The sequence below is a fragment of the Eulemur rufifrons genome, chromosome 7, assembly GCF_041146395.1.
Source record: "Eulemur rufifrons isolate Redbay chromosome 7, OSU_ERuf_1, whole genome shotgun sequence".
NCBI lineage: Eukaryota > Metazoa > Chordata > Mammalia > Primates > Lemuridae > Eulemur > Eulemur rufifrons.
The window spans coordinates 235,039,030-235,059,750 of record NC_090989.1 but is presented as its reverse complement, the minus strand read 5'-3'; the positions used below and the strand labels follow the sequence as shown (position 1 = coordinate 235,059,750).

Genomic DNA, 20,721 nt, shown 5'->3' with positions numbered 1-20,721 from the left:
ACCATAGCAGAGGTCCAAATATTTTTTCCCATGCAAACATACCATAGCCCTTAGGTCCTGGTATGTGGGATCCTCAGCCTGTCACAAATTTCGTTATGCCATCTGCTTCAACCTGAGCAGTGTATCTTCTGCTGGCAGACTTTACTGAAGTTGCCATGGCTGAGGATGAAAAAAAATCAGTCTTGGCATAGAAGCTTGCTTTTGAAAAAATAATAATTGATCATGCCTGCTGTAGATTTTAAAATAAGCATTTAAAGGATTCCCAAAAGTTTTCTCTTAACACAGTGATCTCTTTTTTATCCATGATTATAGGTAGCCAATAGAATGGTTGAGTTATTGGTAACTTAATGACTTTTCTGTTTTATTTCTAAGGATGCATAAGAAACTCTTATGTATGGATTGGAGACACATTGGGAAATATTTTGATAGCTTCGGTCAATGAATGCTCTTTAATGTCTTATTTTCAGAAATGATATCTCAAAGGACTGTATGCTTTGTGTATAATACAAAGATGATGGGAACACCATGATGAAAAAAGCCTAGGTCATAAACTACCTAGATGTGTGACTTTGTCTAATTTTGTCATCTGTAAAATTGAGATAATGGTACTTGGAGGGTTGTCTGGGAGATTGGATCAGAGTAGGTTTTTTAAAAAATAGATAAACGTTTATTCTGCAAATGTGTATTGAACACCAACTTTGTGCAAGGCACTGTTCTAGAGAATGAGGATGGAAGAAAATAAAATAGTCAGTTTCCTCCACTGGAGAATTTTACATTCTAATGTGTTTCCACTGACTGGGATGGAAGCTCCATGATAGCAGGGTGTATACCAGGAGGTGACAAATGCCATGAAGAAAAATAGGGCAGGGCAAGCTCATGGAACCTAAAGGTGGGCCGCTGTCTTGGACAAGGTTGCCAAAGAGGGCTTCTTTGAGGTGAGGTTGTGCACATCTGAATGAAATAAAAAAGTATGCATGTGGATACTGGGGGAAGGATCTACCTGACTGGTAAAATGAGCAGTTTGGTAGTTTGAAGAACAGTAAAAAGGTGAGTATAGCTGGAGCAAAGTGGGTGAGGGACAGAGTGCTAGGGAATGAGGTTAGAGAGTGATCCAAAAACATCATTGATGTAATCTTTCTGATGAATAATTACAGATAAAAAGTCATATTCTGGACACCCAACAGAAATAGGAAATCAGGATTGACTGTACTGTTTTGTCTATTGTTTAGATTTCACTTGGACAACTCTTTATAACAGGCACACACAAGTAATTGTAGAATCTTTTCCAAAAATGGAATGATCTTTTTCATTGTTGTTACTTATGTCATTGTACCTAGAGTTAGCCAGACTACAAAGTTTGAGGGCACAGTCCTCCAGACTGCCAACTCTGCCTAACACTTCTGACACCAACTGCAAGGAATTAAGATCTAGCTACAAAGTTAAAGGGTAAAGTACACACAAGACCACCCTCATTTCTAACACCAACTCCAAGTTCGTGCAGTTCCACAAACCACCCTCTGGTTCCATAATTCACTAGAATGTCTTAGAGAATTCACGGAAATCTATTATACTGAAGATTATGGTCTATTATACATAGGGAAAGGATATAGTTAAAGATAGCCAAAGGAAGTGATGCATAGTACAGAATATGGGGTGGCTCTAAACTTGAAGCTTTCATTTTACTGGGGAAGTGTTACCCTCCCAGAATCCATGTGTGACAATATGCATGGAACACTGTCATGCTTTGCTTAATGACTAGGGTTCATTCTGAGAAATGTACTATTAGGCATTTTGCCATTATGTGAACATCATAGATTGTACTTACATAAACCTAGATGGTATAACCTGCTGCACACCTAGACTATATGGTATGTCCTATTGTTCTTATGCTACAAAGCCACACATGTTACTGTACTGAGTACTGTTGGCAATTGTAATACAATGGTAAGTATTTATGTATCTAAAAATATCTAAATATTGAAAAGGTACAGTAAAAATACAGTATAAAAGATAAAAAATGGTATAACTGTATAAGACACACTTACCATGAATGGAGCTTGTAGGACTCCAAGTTGCTCTTGGTGAATCAGTGAGTTGTAAGTGAATCTGAAGGCCTAGAACATTACTGTAGACTTTATAAACACTGTACACTTAGGCTACACTAAATTTATAAAAAAAAATCTTTCTTCAGTTAGCTTATTGTAACTTTTTTTACTTTTTAAAGGTTCTAGTTTTTTTAAGCTTTTGACTCTTATAATAGCATTTATCTTAAAACACAAACACATTGTATAGCTATACAAAAATGTTTTCTTTCTCTACATCCATATTCTATAAGCGTTTTCCTATTTTAAAATTATTTATTTTTTATTCTTTCACTTTTTAAAATTTTTGCTAAAAACTAAGACAGAGATACGCACATTAGCCTAGACCTATACAGGGTCAGTGTAGAGGTCCACCTCTAAGTCTTGTCCCACTGCAGATCTTCACAGGCAGTAGTACACATGGAGCTGTCATCTCCTACGATAGCAACGCCTTCTTCTGTAATACCTCCTGAAGGACCTGCCTGAGGCTGCTTTATAGTTATATTTTTTTTTTAATAAGTGGAAAGAGTATACTCTAAAATAATGAGAAAAAGCACAGTAGGTTTATTTGTACCAGTATCACCACAAACATGTAAGTAATGTGTTGCACTATGGTGTTATAGCTATGATGTCACTAGGCGATAGGAATTTTTCATCTTCCTAATAATCTTATGGGACCACCATCACATATATGGTCCATTCTTGACTGAAACATATATGTGACAGCAGGACAGTATTGCAAATCCGGAAAGATCACCTGAGTTTGGTGTTCAAAATTGTTATTAAGGTGTTATTTCATAGGCACGTTTATGATTGGTTGCCCACATGATTGAACTTAGACCCAGGGTTTGTGGCCCACCCTGAATAAAAAAGATACCCTCTCACTTGGGATAGTCCAAGAGTGTAGAGGTTACTTCCTGGGAGCTTGGGACAGAAAAGTATGGTTATGGATGTGAATATGTGTGTATGTATTTTAATGAGCACCCTGAATTTGAACAGGGGAGATGGTTTTTCTATTTTTCCATCTAATAAATAGCACTATCATTGAACATTCTTGTACACACATCTTTGTGTGTTATTCTAATTTTTCTCCTTGAAGTAAATTTCTTGAAATAGAATTGGTAGATCAAAGGGTATGGACATTTGAAATTTCATTTGTACGTCTTTATTACCCTTCTTGTGATGTTTTCTATGAACTAGTTTATGGAATGTCAAAATTATTAATAATCTCTGTATAACTCTTAGGTAAACATTGCAACTTCAGCAACTTCAAATATTGAATATGCTCACATTCCTCATCTCAACCCAGCTGTAATTCCTACTCTGCAAAATGAATCATTTTTATTATCATCAAATAATGGGAATCTGGAAGCACTTACGGGATCTGGTACTCCACACATCAGTGGGAAACCTGCTTGTGATGAATTTGATCAGCTGATTAAAAATATGGCCCAGGTCAGAACGTTTCTTCCTGTCAGTTATGATAAAGTCTATAATATCTTAAGAATGTGATCAAGTCCTGAATAATTTGAAGAGTATAGTGACATTTATAATATCTGAAAAAACTGCAATGAAAAAGAAGTCAATTTTGTAAGAGTTTAGATGGCTCAGATTTTTCTGTTATGCTTTTTTTTGTTGTTGTTCTTACATGATTTTTCTTTATTGAGGGATAGCATATACAGTTGCATGCATCTCTGATTCTGCCTATACTAACTTTGCAGTCTCTGCTTTTATTATTCCCAGAGGGTCTGAGAATACTCTCTATTGATGTACAGAAATTTGGTCCACTCCAGAAAGGAATTAATATGCTTGAGAAAGCAGTCCTGAGTCTAACACTGTGCATGTCATTTCTGTTTTTGAACTCTCTGCCTGTTTTCCACCTCTAGCCTCTGGTCCCAAGAGCATCTTCAGTTACTTCAAGGTGTTTTGAATTTCCAAACAATTTTCAGCATAAATTCAATTTTAATTCTTTAAAATACTTTCTTTTAAATTTCACAGTTTAAATTGAGTATTATGTGTTGTATTCTAGAAATATTCTTCAGGATAAATAAAATTTCCCATTCTATGCCATGAGTGCTAAAAATTAGCTTTGGAAAATTTTTTTCAATTTCTTCTCTTTTTAAAAAAAATGTAATACCACTATTAAGATGACTGTCACTACATTAATTGGCTTTTAATTTTATTTCTTGCTTTATTTCCTAAACAGGGTCGCCATGTAGAAGTTTTTGAGCTCCTCAAACCTCCATGTGGAGGCCTTGGGTTTAGTGTTGTGGGACTAAGGAGTGAAAACAGGGGAGAGCTCGGAATATTTGTACAAGAGATACAAGAGGGCAGTGTGGCTCACAGGTGAGACTGTTACACCATCTTCTTTGTTTTTGATACCACATTCTGAAAGTTTTGATCACTATGGAGGAATTCACAAAAACAATAATGGATAGGAACAAACAAAAAACCTGAACATAATCTGTTATTGACCAGTTTTTAGAAGTCATTAACATTGCTGTGATAAAAAAGCAAATACTTTGAAATGAAAATAGCTTTAAATATAGTCATAATTTGGGCCGGGCGTGGTGGCTCACGCCTGTAATCCTAGCACTCTGGGAGGCCGAGGTGGGCGGATCGTTTGAGCTCAGGAGTTCGAGACCAGCCTGAGCAAGAGCGAGACCCCATCTCTACTAAAAATAGAAAGAAATTATATGGACAGCTAAAAATATATATAGAAAAAATTAGCCGGGCATGGTGGCACATGCCTGTAGTCCCAGCTACTCGGGAGGCTGAGACAGGAGGATCGCTTGAGCTCAGGAGTTTGAGGTTGCTGTGAGCTAGGCTGACGCCACGGCACTCACTCTAGCCTGGGCAACAGAGTGAGACTCTGTCTCAAAAAAAAAAAAAAAATATAGTCATAATTTAATTACATTTTAGTAAGGAAAGAAAAATTTGAGTAGAACATTATTTTCATTGTTATTATATGGGCTCTTTTTGATTAGATTTAAAAAGTTACTATACTAAAAATGACCCAAGATAATTTGAGCTATATTTTACTAATATACTCAAAGTAATGATTAAATAACTTGCCCCTCAGTATCTGTGAGGGATTGGTTCCAGGACCCCTGTAGGTACCAAAATCTGTGGGTGCCCAAGTCCCTTATATAAAATTTTGTAGCATTTGCATATAACCTGTGCATATCCTCCTGTACACCTTAAATCATCTTTAGATTACTTACAATACCAAGTACAATGTAAATGCTATGTAAATAGTTGTTATACTGTATTGTTTTCTATTTATATAACTTTTTATTGTTATCTTTTTACTTTTTTTTTACTGAATATATTCAATCTGCAGTTAGTTGAATCCATGGATCTGGAACCCACAGATACGGAGGCCCAACTCTATAGAACTCTATATACCCTTTCATTTTTAGAAGATAGGAACATACAAGTTAAAATGTATAGGTTGATTGGAGAGCTGAAAAAAAGAATACTTTTAAACGTGAGGGGTTGATCAGAGGTAGCAGTGGAATTACCTTAAGAGAGTTGATCACCCAGAGACAAAGCATATGTTTTAAAAAGTAGAACTCCAGGAAGAAGGATAAAAAGTGTGGCAATTAAAAATAGGATTAGGGCCTGGTGCAGTGGCTCATGCCAGTAATCCTAGCACTCTGGGTGGTGAGGTGAAAGGATTGCTTGAGTTCAGGAGTTCGAGACCAGCCTGAGCAATAGCAGGAACCCATCTATACTAAAAATAGAAAAATTAGCCAGGCGTGGTGGCACATGCCTGTAGTCCCAGCTTCTCTGGAGGCTGAGGCAGAAGGATCGCTTGAGCCCAGGATTTTGAGGTTGCTGTGAGCTATGATGACACCACTGCACTCTAGCCTGGGCAACAGAGAGACCCTCTGTCTCAAAAGAAAAAAAAGATAAAAAATAATATGAACATACATGCCAAAGAAACTATCATTTCCTTGAGAGCTATCAGATGCTTTTTACCGCATTTTTCATCCTTTATAGAGATGGAAGATTAAAGGAAACTGATCAGATCCTTGCTATCAATGGACAGGCACTTGATCAGACAATTACACATCAACAGGCTATCAGCATCCTGCAGAAAGCCAAAGACACTGTCCAGCTAGTTATTGCCAGAGGCTCACTGCCTCAGCTCATGAGCCCCATAGTTTCCCGTTCTCCATCTGCAGCCAGCACAATTTCAGCTCACTCTAATCCGGTGAGTACCTAAAAGTTTCAAAAGGAACCGAACATATTTTTCTATTAATAGTTCTTTTTGTTTATCTCCAGGTTTCTAATTCCTGTAGGTTCTTTGTATTTCTTGAGTTTTTGTCTTTGTATTCTTTTGTTTCTTCTTAGCTTGGAGTATTTATTTAGTTATAATTAAGTTTATAGCTTCTAAAACAACATTTACTTTTCTTTGTTCAGTTTTTCATTTGACAGCATTCCTCAAAAAAAAAATTTAGTACTTTAAGAAAGTTGACGTTATAGACAGATATAATCTTGACTTTGCCTTATAAATTATACAATTATATCATTACAGTTAGCTGTCAATGACTTTAATAAGTCATCTAATTTGGAATACTACCTTCAGGATTATGCAGAAGAGATTCTTAACATATGACCTTTTTTTTCCTTGATCTTTTTGTTTTTTTTTTAGAAGTTCTACAAAAGATCTTACAAATGAGTGCCTATCTTTAACTGATGAAATACAATCATTATGATGATGTATTGATAATTTTTAGAATGATTATATAAACAGCAGTGACATTCTGTTGAAAGAGAAATATACTAAATGAAAGGGCTATTGTTAGGGCTCATTATTATCTCTGAATTCAGTTATTTAATTTTAATAACAGAGTGATAATCACAAAAATCTTTACTGTAATGTAACATTTTAGTGTTTTGTAAATTTTTGCAAGTTCATATACAAGCTTTGTTTTTAGGTTCACTGGCAGCATGTGGAAACTATTGAATTGGTGAATGATGGATCTGGTCTGGGATTTGGCATCATAGGAGGAAAAACAACTGGTGTGATAGTAAAGACCATTCTGCCTGGAGGAGTAGCTGACCAGGTATGCAATTCCAATAGGTCTTTTATGCTATTTTATCAAGTAATAGTGGCTTTATCTTTTTGTTGGAAAGAAAAACTTTGGCCTTAGATAACATCAAAGAAACCAAATTAAAGTCTTTCGTTTTATTGGGCTGTCTCTGAAGTATTCTCTTAGACCTAGGGGAGGAATACCTTTGAAAAGGGACCGTGAAGCTGGGTATGGTTGTATGTGTCTGTAGTGGACATAGGAGGTTGAAGTGGGAGGATTATTTGAGCCCAGGAGTTTGAGACCATCTGGGCAACATAGCGAGACCCCACTTCTAAAAAAAAATACAAAAGATAATAAAAAAAAAAGGGACAATGATCTTAAGTTACAGTCATAGATGATGAGCTTAATACTCTTTAGAACCATAGACTAAAACCAAGTTTATGATTTATTTATTTATTTTTTATTTTATTTTTTTTGAGACAGAGTCTCTCTCTGTTGCCCAGGCTAGAGTGCCGTGGCATCAGCCTAGCTCACAGCAACCTCAAACTCCTGGGCTCAAGCAATCCTTCTGCTTCAGCCTCACGAATAGCTGGGACTACAGGCATGAGCCACCATGCCCGGCTCATTTTTTTCTATATATATTTTTAGCTATCCATATGATTTCTTTCTATTTTTAGTAGAGACGAGGTCTTGCTCTTGCTCAGGCTGGTCTCGAACTCCTGAGCCTGCCTTGGCCTCCCAGAGTGCTAGGATTATAGGTGTGAGCCACCTCGCCCAGCCTAAGTTTATGATTTTGATTGTTGTATAGGTAGCTACCCTTTTATTCTGTGAACATAAATCATATTATAAACCTAGTCTGCTGTTTTATAGTCACAAAGTATTGTGGGAAAAAAACTTCATTGTTGAGGGGGGAAAAACAAGATTCAACTTGTTCCTTTAGTGATGGGTCACTGGTATCATTTTTGTATATGAAGTACAGCCTATTTTTATCATTTAGAGTAGTTTACTGAAGCATTGCTATTTATGGTATGTAACATTGTTGCACTATATGTGAGAAAATATTTAATCCATTAATTATGATTTACATTTTATAATTTAATCAAATTTAATTTTGAGATGTGATTTTAATTTAATTACAAAATATAAATCATAATTTAATATTTAATTTTACCAGGTCTGTCAGTTTAAGAACTTGTAATATAACATTTTGTTTATAAAGCTGCCTGGAAGATCACATTTTGTTTATAAAGCTGTTATTTTGCATGTGCATTTGAACTTAAACTAGGAAGTCAGGTTTGTCAAACATTTCCCATATTCATGAACAAAAGGCTTATTTAATGGTAATCTTGTCATTAAAATTATTAACAGTAACACAATAGTATGCAAATTTTTCTTCTTTTAAACATTAGCCAGTATTCAGCAGTATCAAATGAAATTTCCCCAGTTGACAAGCTTGCTGATGTATATGCAATTCATCTTCAGTGTAGAGTTGTACTCGCTAATGCTATAGCTACTTGCCACATGTCACTTTTTAAATTCAAATTTAAATTAATTAAAATTAAGTGAAATTGCAAATTCAGTTCCTCAGTTGGACTAGCCACATTTCAAGTCCTCCACAGCAACATGTTGCTAGTAGCTGCTGTATTGGACAGTGTAGAACTGTTCCACCGTTGCAGAAATTTTTATTGGACAGCTCTTGTATGGAGCCTTATCAAACTGCTTTTCACTCCCCACATCTATCTGGATTTTTATCTCACAAGGATTTCAGGTGCAAGTGAGTTCTTCTGAGACATTTATAATTGAAATGTACAGGAATAAAATCATCATATTAGTACAATGGTTTCTTGTGATTCATACCACATTTTGAGTAATGTGTATTTGCATAATATCTTCTTTTTTTCATCTTTGCTTAATGGAATTTTCTTCTTTCTGTTCCTCAAAAAAAAAAAAAAAAAAAAAAAATCACCAAAAGGGATTTTTTTCTTGCTTTTAGTAGGTAAAAATCAAAATGAAAAGTCTATATCAGTTATTGATTTAAGGAATATTTGTGAATTTCATGACATCACATAGTGATGCTAGGATGTTTCAGAAGACATTTGATATTATAACATGTTTAATATTCCATGAATGGTAATTCATATAATTGCCATTTTTTATTAATTCTTTTTCCTTCATTTAGGATATCTCTGATGCAGTTACCATAATCATAGTTTATTCAATTCCTTTTTATTCAGCATGGGCGATTATGCAGTGGAGACCACATTCTAAAGATTGGTGACACAGATCTAGCAGGAATGAGCAGTGAGCAAGTAGCACAGGTCCTTAGGCAGTGTGGAAATAGAGTTAAATTGATGATTGCAAGAGGTGCCATAGAAGAACACACAGCACCCCCCTCTTTGGGCATTACTCTCTCCTCATCCCCATCTTCCACACCAGAGACACGGGTAAGTAGGTAAAAATAGTTAACGTGAAAGTCAGAGAAAATAGCACCTATAATAGATGACAGTGATATTTATGTAGAAACTAGACTTATTAATGTTCATATATTGGTGCCAAATAATGGAACAAAATTGAAATGTAAGGATTTTTTAGTATTATTAATATTTTTTGTTAATTAGGAATAATGTATAAAACATGAAAAATGGGTTGCTTAAAAATGCTAGATTATTATTTTACATTTTTATCTAAGAGCATTTATGAGGATAATGTTTGGGAGTATGGATAAAATTTCAAATAATACTTGAAATGTTTAATTCTATCTATCTCTTAATTGGAAAGCTCTCTGTAAGGTGGGTCACAGTTCTAATCATTTTCTGTCAACAGCTTTCTTTTTTGTGTGTTTGTTTTGGATGTGTGGAGGTTGAAGAGTGGGAGCAGGCTTGATGGGAGTGAATAAGACTTACTAAAACTTTTCAATGTTATTGTTTTAAGATATGTATTAGAATTGTATCAGATTTGTAATCAATAGTCATTATTCTTGACCCCGTTATATGATTTTTTTCACAAAAGTTATGCTTCTGGTGTCATAACAGAAGTTTTATTCATAGGCATAGCATTCCATTTTTGTCCTTAACTTTATATGAGAAAAGCCAGAAAATTTCAAAATTATTGGAAAATCGTGGCTATCTCAGCTGGTTTACAGTTCACCAGACTACAGTGGATAAAATATTATTAAATGATTTTATCAAGAAATCTTTTAAACATTCAAGAAGAGAATTAGATCCAATTTCTAGAAAAGCTGTATAGCAAATGCAAATTCTGTATTCATTTGCTATAGATGTAAAAACATTCAAGTTTTTTTCCTATCAAAGTTTTTTCTATGTAGTTGCTACAAATTCTTTTTTAATATCCTAACCTCCTCCACAAGTCTTTTAAAACTTTATTAGAACACTTGAAATTTCCATGATTCTGTTGTTTTTAGGATTGAGTTTGGTTGCTATTTTTTGCAAAGAGAAAAAAGAAAGCTTGTTTATGAAACTGTTTAAATGGCATTCTTTTGTGGTAAACAAAACATTGTGTTCAGCGATATATAAATGAATGCAATACCGAAAACCACTTGATGTAATTGAAAGCTTAGAAAAATATCTATTCTGTGCATATCATCATTTCTGAAGCTTGTGCCCCTTTTAAAACCATTCGATAGTCAAATTGCCACCCTCTAAAATAGCACTCGCATAAGTCTTATTAAAAATAGAAAACACATTTGTTTCAATTGAAGCAGATTTCATCCTGTCATTTTCTTGTAATTATCTAAACTTTAAACTTTTGCTAAGTTTGCACAGATAATTATGTGCAATGAAAAAAAACAAAACTTTACTGTAAAATTATATCTCATTTAGGTAAACTATCAGTGAGATACAGTCAGAGTCTGTTTAAAGAAAATTAGAAAATATTAGCATGCAGCCCCAACCTGCATGTCCATTACAACCCATAGCCTTGATTTTGCTGTGTTCTTCTTACGGTTCTTTGTAGAATCTGCTGACACCAAGCTAGTACATAGTACCAATAGCTTATTGATGACTTATTGTACCAGTCCACTAACGCTTAATTTTAGGGAGCTTTGCTCTTCTGTCCAACATGCAATTAATAACAATTCTACATGCTAGAGAAAGTTGACATCTGAGAAACCCACTTTCAGCTATCATTCCAGGAGTGAAGAATGCCAATGCAGAAAGGCATATTTTCCTTATAAATAAATGCCTTTTCATGGTAAAGGCTGAATTTACAAAACAAATAAAAAGACTACTTAAAATACTTCCTTGGTGCATTGCACTGGTTTTCAAAATAGGGTACCAGCCTATTAGTAATATATCTGCAGGATAGATTAACTCATATTCATGTTGTTAGAATCGACTATAAATTTAAGATAATAATAGTAACTAACATGTAGGCACTATGGCCCCCATATTCTCCTAGGGATTTTACATACTATATGTCATTTAAGAGCAAGGGCTCTGCAACCAAACTATCTGGATTTGAATTCTGGCTCTACTAGATTGCTAGCTCTTTGTTCTTGGATAAGTTTATGTTCCTTAGGGAGATATAATTGTACTTACCTCATGGGTTTGTCATAAGGAATAATGAATTAAGACAAGTCAAGTGACGGTTACATAGAAACTGCTCAATAAGTGGTGGCTGGACTGGTTGTTGTTATTCCTTTCCTGGTAGATGTTTTCTTTTTAGATTAAGTGACAAAGCTAGATTTGAATTGGTTGATCTGAATTCAAAACTTGAGTTCTTTCAACTGTACTACATCCTGACTTCTTTTAGAAATGAAGATGAGCCATTTCTTAAAATAGAATTTGTTAATAAGAAATTATTTGATTTTTAAAATTTAGTATATACAAACAGTAATATATCTCTCCGATAAGATGAGTCAAACTTATTCTGACCTTCCTTTCTGAGCAAAAGTGTGACTCTCAGTCCATGTTGTCATGATTGAGGGAGCAATCTCTACCATAATTCTCTTGTAGAGTTCTCTGACACTGTATTATATCATATTATTCCTAAATTAAAGTTGTGGCTTTTTGGACTTATCTTGTTTTTTAACATGTTTATTTCTCTGTATCTTTATTGATTTCATTTTAGGTTGATGCTTCTACTCAAAAAAGTGAAGAAAGTGAGACATTTGATGTAGAACTCACTAAAAATGTCCAAGGATTAGGAATTACCATTGCTGGTTACATTGGAGATAAAAAATTAGGTAATTTAAAACATTAATTTTTTTTAAAACTTGGTAATTGAATTTAATATGTAGTATATTATAAAATAGTGAATCAACATTACATGTTTTCAGATTGTTGGGTAAACGGGTTGAAAACTTCCTTAGGAATAATTTGGTGTAGGTGTTTCTAATATTATATTTAAGACACACAAAACAATTGTCTTATTCTCTAGCCTAAGTTTCTACTACGGGTTTTGCTTGTATCACTTGCTGATATATACTTATTTAAAATTAGGACTTTATATTTGGACAATGGAGGATGGATATTCATTGTAAATAGCGAAAAATAACCTATTTCTAATCTTAGAACCTTCAGGAATCTTCGTAAAAAGCATTACAAAAAGCAGTGCTGTTGAACATGATGGAAGAATTCAAATTGGAGACCAAATTATAGCAGTAAGTTACACATTTAATAATACCTTTTTAATTTTCATGGTTGAAAATTGCATTCTTCTAGTTTACTTAATTTTGAGAACTACAGTTAACTTTGTACTAATTTAAGTTTGCTTTGGCGACTTGAGGCTCTCATTACTATACTTTTTATTATTTTGTGGAAGTAAAATAAAAGCATTGGGTAGAAGCTTTACTAATCTCAATTCTAAAGGGGAGACTTATTTCTTGAATAATTTCTGATATATTCAACTACTACTGGTTGTAATGAATTTGATACATTAATATTACACTTTTCCTGTACTTACAGATACTCCAAAGGTAAAGACCAGATGTCATGGCCTTTAGTGTAATGGGATCTGAATTTAGGATGTGTTCTTTTTTTTTTTTTTTTTTTTTTGGAATGATACTATTATGGTTGACTCCATGGCCAAGGCTTCTTTCAGCCCAAAAATATAAAAGAATGAAAGAAATAAATCTAATTAATTAGATCAACCCATCATTGTTATACTAATATTAATATGTTTTAAACATATGGGTGCTCAAGGCAGTGTAAAAAAGATTCCGACTTTCAGTTCAGCGTTCAGTGGATACTGGACTCCCCAAACAGCTCCCTGAAACACAAATTCAAGAGACCCTACACCAAATGCTTCCTGGTCAAATAAGTTTAGGAAAAACTGCATACAATATGGTCCTTTAGGGATTCACAGTACACACAGAAAAACTGAAGACTGAGAAGTCCTGCAGTAGAAAAACCTGTTTACCTTTTTAACCTCACTGTTTCTTAAACTTTTGTGGGATCTTTCTTTTCCCCGAACATATATTATTTGAAAGACATCTTGGGGAAGGAATGCTAATTAATCTCAATAGCTATTTGTTTCTTCCTCATTAAGTCTCTTTTATCCTGTGGGACTCTTAATAATAGTGAAAAAATACGATTTTAAGATAGAGGACTCCTTGTTCATAGCAGTATTATTATTCACAATAGCCAAGACCTGGAAGCAATCCAAATGTCTATGAATGGCTAAACAAACTGTGGTATATACATACAATGGAATGTTATTTAGTCTTTAAAAAGAAGGAAATCCTATCACATGCTACAACATGGATAGACCTTGAGGGCATTATGCTAAGTGAAATATGCTGGTCACAGAAAGACAAAACTGTATGATTCCACTTATATGAAGTATCGAAACTAGTCTGACTTAAAAAAAACATAAAGTAGTAGTTGATTACCAGGGAATGGGGACAGAGTGATAGAAAGTTGTTCAGTGGGTATAGTGTTTCAGTTCTGCAAGACGAAAAGTTCTGGAGACCTGTTGCACAACAATGTGAATATATTGTACTTAATGCTACTAAACTGTACACTTAAAATTGATTACGACGGGGCCCGGGGCAGTGGCTCACACTTGTAATCCTAGCACTTTGGGAGGCCAGGGCAGGAGGATCACTTGAGCCCAGGAGTTTGAGACTAGCCTGGGCAACAGAAAAAAAAAAATGATTAAGTTGCTAAATTTTATGTGTTATCTACCACAATGTTTAAAATAAGAGAATAAAGAAGTCCTTTATCTCCGCCCTTTGAGTCTACATTGCAACGCCCTGAGTCTGCTTGGGTTTTGTTCTGTGAAACTCCTACCTATACCTTTTCACTTTGAAATCTAAAGATCAAGTTGTGTTTGCCTGGTACCTGCTACCTGGTAGCAATTTAATAATCAGATAATTATTGAGGCCCTAAAGTGATTACATATTTGAGAGTCTCACAATAACTTCCCTTCAAATTTGTCATTATTTGCATTCTTATTTAAGTGGAATGTCAAATACAATTCTTTTTGGGCAAGGTCAGTGATGAAGGAAATTGTTGACTCGAAGGCAGAGGTATCCTTTCTCTGAATTGTTTTCTTGCCTTCAATAAAATCACTTGTCTTCACTGTCGTCCATATTCTGATTTTTAATTTTAATTTTTAGCAGCATTTTCTTACTACAAAGTTAGAAGCACCTCAAACTCTGGCTGAGCATCATGCAAGTGCTTTTGGTCATGCATTAATTTTGTTGGAAATATCACCATCTTGTGGTCTTTTGAGATATTTTTAGTAAAGTCCTTCACACCCGGTTGCATTTTTACAACTGCAGTCTTTGTCTATTTGTTCAATTTTTGTTTTGACAGCAGCAGCTATTGGAACCGTGATCTATTATTTCTTACTATTTTGAGGAAGTGTTATTTTGTAACTTAAAACAGTTTTGTTATATGATTCCTGTTTTACAAATTATATTCTGTGGACTCCTAGGGTTTCACTATAGGTATTACAGGGACAGGGAATAGAGCAAATGTTTCCTTTCTTTCCATTTTATATGTTGGTATTCTGTATAACAATTATTTGACAAAAACAGGTTTTTTTTTTTTCAAAAATTTGGCCAAACTTGTCCTTAGATAAAATCATATACTCATTTTTTTTACTTTGATATTCAGTGATCCATGCTAAAAGCTGTATGGAATTATGATAAAAGATTTGATAAAAATTATTAAACAAACATATAAATAAGGAAAAGTGTCAAATGTTGCTTTTGATAATCTGTGATTTTGTTAATAGGTTTCAAGTTCTCTCTTAATACATATAGGCTGTGTTAGAGGAGGGCTTGGCAAGCTAGGTTGGGTGTGCTAAGGGGCCAGGTTTTGCGAGTTGTTCCAACTAGTATTTCTCTCCTATAATCGTTCCTGTTAATTGTGGTATCTGCAGTGCACATTATGAGGATGTTAAATTTCTTCTTCTTACGAGATAGTGCATAGGCAATTTGCTGTCATTGTACCCAGCTCCACTACACACTTGTCAGTGGTACCATTGGGTCTGAACTGACCTCTTGACTATCTTCTTGTGATAAAGAAGGACCAGAGCTAACTGGGGCCCCTGCTTTAGGCTTCAGTGACTTTTGCTTATATGCTGGATGGATATGGTGATACTGAACAAAAACTGTTCTCATAAAGCCTTGGGGATTTTATGTTTTTTACTTGCTTCTTCACTCTTTTAATAATAATATCAGCTCCTGAGTATCTTCCCAGTAAAATGTTCTGAGCACTGTAATTCTGGGAAAGTACGTTCTTTTATTTCTATATTATAGATGAAGATACTGAGAAATTTGAACTGAAGTCTAAGTTTAAAAGTCCATGATTATTCCATTATAGCAATTTCTTCTGTGCTAGTACTATTATCTGACATTTGGGTAAGGAATACATTTTGAAATCCAAGTCATCAAATTTTGAAGATAAAGGAAAAAATGCATTTTTTTCTTTACGTATTTGAAGTTTATTGATATTAAATAAACAAAACCATTCACATTAAATTTTTCTTAAGGAAACTTCATTTTTAAAAAGTTGAACGATAAAAATCTATTGCAAATGAAAACCTTGCAGCCAAAAGTATTGTACATTTTAAGAATTTTCATGGAACCTCAACATTGAGATTTTTGCTGGTTTTTCTTTGCTTTGTTATCGTGAGTGTAAATAATATGTTCATTTATTTTAGATTAATTTTTATCTTTGAGGTGTAAAATTTTATAAAGTATAAAATTTGAACATGGTTAAAAAAACTTTCTCATGTAAACCACTAATAGTTTATGTTTTAAAATTTAGAAAATTTTTGTGTTGTTATAATTAAATAGTATCATATTTGTCTATACCTTTTTATTTTTTATTTTACTTAAAAATTTACCTGGGAGGTGTAGTCTGTAAGCACATATAGATCTATTGTGATACATTTAAGCAGCCTTATTTATGGACAGTTATATTGTTTACAGTTGTTGTTATAAACAGATTATTACATGCCACTTTGTATATCTTCTCTTTTAAGGACTTGAAGCATTTGAATTTAGTTTTGTTGCTGTAATAGTGTCATTTAGATTTGAATTTTACTTATTTTGTTGCTTAGCACTGGATCTTGTGTGCCACAGTTTTCTTACTTTGAATTTTAAATCTGATTAATCTTTCATTCAGCTAGAGTGTTTTGAGTAAATCTTACAGGAAGAGAACATGTTGGTAGACTTTCTAAACTTTTTGTGTCTACTTCTGTTGTCTTTTTATACTTTGACAATTTGGCTGGGGATAACAGATACATTGGACAAGGAAGATTTAGTGGATACAGTCTTAAACAACTTTTAAAAGTCTTATCATCAACTGCTCCTTTTAATTTTTAATGGGGAAGGTACTTCCCTTTCCCCTGAAAGAAATCTTAGCAAGTCCCATGACTTAGGTTATTCTTAGAGAATAACGTATCCTATGACCAATCAAAATCACCAAACACAGTTCCAATTTAGTCATTAAAATTTTTCCATACTAAATAATAATCTAATTTTAAACTACCCTCTGTCCCATCAGAAGCCTGCTACCAACTGATGACTTACTTAGGGATATGGAGTGTACCACCCAGCCTAGCTTTCTCCACCTAACTTTTCTTCTACTCCCTCACCTTATTGTGGGTTTCTGTGGTGTAAAGGATGCAAGAACAAAGAGAAGGAAGGAGGAGGGGAAATTTTGTCTTTTACTGGTACTGCTGTAATATGGCTTTGTGCTCCATGAGTCTGGCAGATGTTTAAAACCGACTGTCTCTTAGGGTTCCTTCTTGGGCTCTTGGGAGGTCTCAATGGAGATTTATTTGACTTAAATTTCCATGAAGGATAGATGATGGATTTTTTTATCTAGCTGACTCTTCTTGCCCTTGGCTCCTGGTTTCTTAGCGGTCTCTTCTATAGATTCTCTCTTTTGGGTCCCATCATTCCCTAGAGGTACTCAGGTAGGTTTCAAAATGACTTGAACCTGGCTTTCGTATGTGTGTGGTCCTCCTCTGGTATATGCCCAAAGTCAGGGAGTTGAGCAGGTCCCAACATAACAGCGAATTTCTCTTGCTCCATTGTCAAAGCAGCTGAAAGTCCTCTTCCTTTATCCTCTTGATGGAGTTAGATACAATCTACTGTATCCTCCCCTACTGCAGCTCTTCTGACTTGAGGCCAAGGGGGAAATACCTGAGTGGGTTGGGTGGGGACTTACAGCACTCTTTTCTCTTTAAAAAAAAAAAAAAAAAAAAGAACAAATCTTCCTCTTAAGTTTTTCCTAACCTTTAACAACTCAGACCTTTTATGCCTTAAATAAGTGTGAATTATAGTTCTTTACCAACTAAAGTGCTGCTTGGTGGCCAATTTTGCAACTCACTTTGGTATAGGATATCAGTAATCATAGCATCTCAACCACAATTTTCATTTTCACATACATTACATTAATTATAGAATTCTTTGTTAATAATTTCTTTACTGCAAATTCTGTAGATAACCTGATAATTCTCTCTTTGCTGCCTGGAGGCTAATAAATTTTTTCTTTTGATCTTTGAAATACAAGAATTTTATCAGGATACATTCAGATGTTAGATTTTTATTTCATTCCTTTTCTGTTTTTTCATGTGTCTCTTTGATTTGTAGACTTGGCTAAATTTCCCTTCCCTAATCATTTTTTTTGATTATTTTCTCCCTCATTTTTTTTCTTCTCTTTATAATTCCTTTCACAAGTATGTTGGATTTCCTAGACTAGCCTATGTATCTCTAGTCTAATTTATCTGATCATTTTTTTCTGCTTCTTTTTTTCCTCCAAGATATTGGGAAACTTGTATGATCCTGTCTTCCAGTTGCTTATTTTATTTTTGGAGTATTTAAAATCTTATTGACTGCTTTCATTGTAACAGTTTTCTTTTTTCTTTTGGTAATATTTTTTCTTCTTTGTAACTATAATCCTTACTATCATAAATACAATGAAATCTAAATTATTTTGAATGTAAGTTTCAGGAAATGTCTTTTTTACTGTTCACTGCAATAACAATTTCGTAGGAAGATACATGCACTGATGTTTTAGTGTGCATACCTTCTTTTGGACTGTGGTTTTCTTATTGCATACCCTGTTACTTTTGGTCATTCTCAAAAGGAGCTGTGCTTGTACAAATAGGAGTTGAAATGGGTTCTACTGGAGATTTGTGTGGGTTTTGTCCAGATGGTTCAGGTGTTAACAAAGCAAGAAGGAAGGTGAAAGTTTAAATTTACTATAGTTTCTCTTGATTCATTTGTAGATTAACAAAACAGAGAGGAAATGCTAGAGCTTCACAATGGGGAACTTTGCCTCTGTATATCAAAGGGCTTGTTTTCTGTGTTTGTTGTATAGCCAGTGTGTGTGTGTGTGTGTGTGTGTGTGTACACACATGTGTGGCTAAGGTGATTTCATTACAAGTAAGTAATTCTGTGCTGCTGCATGTGCCCAGCACTTGGTATATTTTTTGGAGTTACTAGTTAGAATCCACGTGTGCCATCTGATTGCCTCCTTTAATGAGAGGGTGATGTTTGATTTTTACTGAAGTTTGTTATTGTAGATCAGACAAGCTATTCCCACACAGATGAAAGTTCATCTGGCCTTCCTTCCATCTGCTTATGTCCAGACCATTTCTATTAGAAATTACTCCAGTTTACTGGTGTAGGGACCTTTGTCCTTTGGTTTCCAGTTTTGTTGCAGTATTTTCTCTGTTATGTTTTGTTAATGTTTCCAAAAAGGAATCAGCAGGGTGGGGCTAATGGGAAAGAAGAGAAAGTCAGACAGCTATGTTCAAGTTACCATCTAGTTCATATGTATCATACAAGATTTAAGGAACCTGCAAAGTATGAGATTATCATCTAGATCGGGGGACTCTAGATTTTTGATTGAATATCCCCATTAGTAAAAATAACTACTCATTTCTTCCTTTCTTTCCTCTTCTCCGTATATTCATGTATATGTTGTTATATATTCTCTCTATATAATTAACATAGACATTATAAATGTGTGTATATACACACACTCATACATGTATCTGTAACGTAAATGAGTTTTTAGAATGTTTAATTAGAAGTCTTATATTCTTCTAGAAACCTTTGGAGTAAGGGTACTCCATCTTGGGGACCACTGTTCTAGATCTTATAATTCTCATTCATTTAGTAAATATTTGAGTGCCTACTGTAGCCAGCACTATGCTTAAGAAAAGCATGACACTTAGCCATTTTATAGCCCTTTCTCAATTCAAGGGAATACCAATGATTTTGAATTTCAACATTAAATTTGTTGGTCTACTTTTCTAATTCTAAACTTTTTACTGTGGTTTTATGAATTTTTAAAAATTTTGTGTTAAAGTCTGTGTTTATCTATCCCAAAAGGGAATTTGCTTTATAAATAAATCTTGGACATACGAGCCACTGGCTCTATACTTTTATTTGGGATGAATAGCTACTGTGCAGACAGTGCTGTGTTTTGGCGACACTACTGTAATCAAAAATGACACAGAGCCTGTCCTTGCAGCATATAGTTATAAACCACATAATGACAGAAAATGTAAAATTAAAATTTTGAAAGTTACTGTGAGGGAAAATGGGTAAAAGGGGGCTTTGACCACAGTCAAGGACATCAAGGTAGTTTGATTGTGTAAATAACTGTTGAACTAAAATCTAAAGCAATTACTGATGTTTTTTAAGTGAACTAATAAGAAAAAGTATGGGCTAGAGTGAGCTGTCCAGAGTGCAGGCTGAATGAACAGGACTTGCAGAGACCCTATGGATGAAGGGAATGCTACAAGTTAGAAGAATGGAAATGAGCCCTCTGTGGCTGGAGGGCAGAGAGTAATGGGCAGCATCATGCAAGCTAGGGTTGGTGATGGTGGGCGCTAGTGATGATGGGAAGTGGAGACACTTGGAGGATTTGGAACATTGTCCTAAGGAGTGTTCTACGGAAGGCAGGGTTGGGGTGATATGATCACATCTATATTTTGGAAAAATCACAGGAGAATTTTCAAATGTTTTATCATTTGTGAACTAGAAATGGTGAAAATCACATATATTTTTTTGAAGAGACAAGGAAATAACAAGGAAGGCAGTTTTATTGTCTTTTTTTTTTTCTTTTTCTAAAGGCAGCATAAATGATTTAGGGATACCTCGG

General features: G+C 34.4%; 1 protein-coding gene across 15 annotated transcripts in view; it reads left to right on the top strand.

Moving 5' to 3' along the window:
- MPDZ (multiple PDZ domain crumbs cell polarity complex component) overlaps positions 1 to 20,721 on the top strand; it is a 165,712-nt gene that overhangs the window by 50,331 nt on the left and 94,660 nt on the right. For all 15 annotated transcript variants that reach the window (XM_069476493.1, XM_069476491.1, XM_069476487.1 and 12 more), the window contains 7 exons: positions 3,327 to 3,536; positions 4,288 to 4,427; positions 6,087 to 6,300; positions 7,028 to 7,156; positions 9,358 to 9,567; positions 12,212 to 12,326; positions 12,655 to 12,743. In XM_069476493.1, the coding sequence (XP_069332594.1) occupies positions 3,327 to 3,536; positions 4,288 to 4,427; positions 6,087 to 6,300; positions 7,028 to 7,156; positions 9,358 to 9,567; positions 12,212 to 12,326; positions 12,655 to 12,743 (1,107 nt within the window). The remainder of the gene's footprint in view (positions 1 to 3,326; positions 3,537 to 4,287; positions 4,428 to 6,086; positions 6,301 to 7,027; positions 7,157 to 9,357; positions 9,568 to 12,211; positions 12,327 to 12,654; positions 12,744 to 20,721) is intronic.